Source organism: Frankliniella occidentalis, unplaced genomic scaffold (assembly GCF_000697945.3).
Source record: "Frankliniella occidentalis isolate FOCC.00 unplaced genomic scaffold, Focc_3.1 Scaffold42, whole genome shotgun sequence".
NCBI classification, from domain to species: Eukaryota; Metazoa; Arthropoda; class Insecta; order Thysanoptera; family Thripidae; genus Frankliniella; species Frankliniella occidentalis.
The window spans coordinates 1,326,200-1,328,430 of record NW_026267172.1 but is presented as its reverse complement, the minus strand read 5'-3'; the positions used below and the strand labels follow the sequence as shown (position 1 = coordinate 1,328,430).

The following is a 2,231-nucleotide window of genomic DNA, read 5'->3' as shown; positions in this document are numbered from 1 at the left end:
CAGCCGCCTCCTGGAACGGGTAGCTCAATAATGGAACTGGGCCAGGCAGCCAGGCAGGCGGCGGGGGCAGCGACCTCCAAACGCGCCCGAGCCATCGGCGCGGCATTTGGGACACGGGCACGACGCGGGCCCGGGGCGTGGCAAGGCGTGGTCGGAGGTCAAGGGCACGACGACGGGGCCAGCCCGCACTCGGCCCGGTCGCAGGACGCCTCGCCCCGACTCTGGATACGAGGAGGCGGGAGGCCAAGCGGGGTGAGGGAGGGGGTTCGTCATGGGGGCACGGGGGGCACCCCCTCCCCGCCGCCACCGCGGTCACCACCCCCACGCTGGCACGCACGAGGCGCCGGACGGTCTCGCCGTCGCCATGACAACCGAGCCTCGTGATGATGACAGCCCAGCCAACCCCTTTCGACGCACACATGCCTCCCCATCCACCGCATCTCCTCCTCCTCGCCCGCAAGCACTTAGGCCCTTTGGCACACACACACACAGATGCGTATTGTATGGTAATACCTGCTCGCACACACACACACACACACATGCACACAATTAGCGAGAGCATAGACGCGGCGATTCTCACTACTCCCACTACGATCTTCACTTGCTAATAATAACTACAAGCAAAAGCTCACTCTGTCGCAGTCAGCTGCGGGCCGGCCGGTGGCGGCCGACCCCCACCGCCGCCGCAGATGCGCCCGCAGATGCGCCCGCAGATGCGCCCGCCCGCCGCAGAGCCACATGGTTTATGCATGGCCGCCCGCGTGCGAACCTTTCCCCGCCACTAATAAGTCGTATAAACCAATTGATGGGGCTCATCGCCCTTCTTTACGGCGGGCAGGGCGCAGCGCGGTAAACTGCTGGGCCCTACCGGAACGGGGGGTGTTGCGTTCTCCAGGACACCGAGAAGAAAGGACCCCGTCAGGTCCAGCAGCCCGCCTCGCAAACACGACAAACACGGCGACGCGTTTCTGCTGCAGTTTCCACGTCTAGCCTCCATCCACCTTCCACACCTCCGCAACGCCGTGGGCGTCCCCCTTGCCCATCCTCCCGCATTCCTGACGCCCGGCTCCCCGCTGCAGCAGCAGGCACGTCGTTTATCCGCCGGCGATCGAACTGGTAGTCGTACCCCCCTCATAACTACGACGATACGGCACGGCGAAAGCGAGCCAGCATGAGCCCAGCCCGCCTCCTCCCCGTCCGTCTGTCCGTCCGTCTGTCCGTCCGTCTGTCTTGTCTGTCTGTGGCAACATATCGCGGATAGTGCAGGAGGAAAGCGCGCGGTGCGGCAACACACGCCAGCAACAGCAGCGCAGGACGAGCAGGACTGGGACAGCCGCGAGTGCGAGCGAGAGGGGCGAGCGCGCCTGTGAAGGTGTCACCGGCCTCGCTATGCTCGGGCCTCAGGTAAGGGTCAACATCCGATACAGGACGACGACGACGATATCGACCCGTCCGGCCCCGGGGGGCGCGCCCACCCTGCGGCCGGCCTGCGTGCGGAAGGGCGCTTCAGCGATGTCCGCGTCCTCCCTCGACGCAGGCTCCACATGGCAGCCCACGGCGCCCGACCCGACCCAACCCAGCCGGCGGGAGAGAGGAGCAGGGTACCTCCCCGAGTCCCGGAGGATACCGGAGGGTACCCGCCTCCTCCTCGGTCGGTAGTAACCGTCTGGCTTTTGACTAATTGCCGAGGCCCGTACAAGGAACGCGAGGCGGTGGCGCGGCGGCGGGGCCCGCGCGGCCTCCGGGGGCCTCCAGCCAGGGCCCGCCCCGCAGCTGGGGCTAGGCAGGCAGCCGCCGCCGCCGGGAAGGCCCTTTTCTCCTCTCACTTGTCACCGCCCGGCCATCTGGGCTTGTGAGCGGTGCTGCCGCGGGGGCATTCCCCATCCGACATGTCGCGCGAGCTTGCCGTCGTCGATTTCCCCTCGGCTCGGCTGTCACCCCCAGCGACACCAGCGGCCGCGCAGCAGGGCTATCTAGGACGACGGCGACCTCCGCTCCTGGATGGCAGCGTGACCATCACCCTGGACTTTTAGGCTGTACGTTCCTGCTCCTGGTGGCTTCGGGCTCAAAGAGAGCCTTAGCCAGCGACTAAGGGGCGATCCAGCTTGGCTGTTCCCTTACACACGCGTGCATTACTGTACTGCCTACCCACAGGCGCCCGGGCGCCCTACAAGTAGGCAGTCCCGTCACACTCGTGTGCCTCACTGTACTGCCTACCCACAGGCGCCCGG

At 66.7% G+C, this 2,231-nt stretch overlaps 1 protein-coding gene across 2 annotated transcripts in view; it reads right to left on the bottom strand.

Moving 5' to 3' along the window:
- Window positions 1–2,231, bottom strand: part of LOC113217513 (patronin) — a 65,138-nt gene that overhangs the window by 53,831 nt on the left and 9,076 nt on the right. Inside the window, exon 1 of one of the 2 annotated variants that reach the window (XM_052266772.1) lies at window positions 1,011–1,058. The exons of the other annotated variant lie outside the window; for it this stretch is intronic. Coding sequence (XP_052122732.1) covers window positions 1,011–1,043 — 33 coding nt within the window. The 5' untranslated portion in view covers window positions 1,044–1,058. Of the gene's footprint in view, window positions 1–1,010; window positions 1,059–2,231 lie in introns of those variants that run through there. 2 annotated transcript variants of the gene reach the window in all.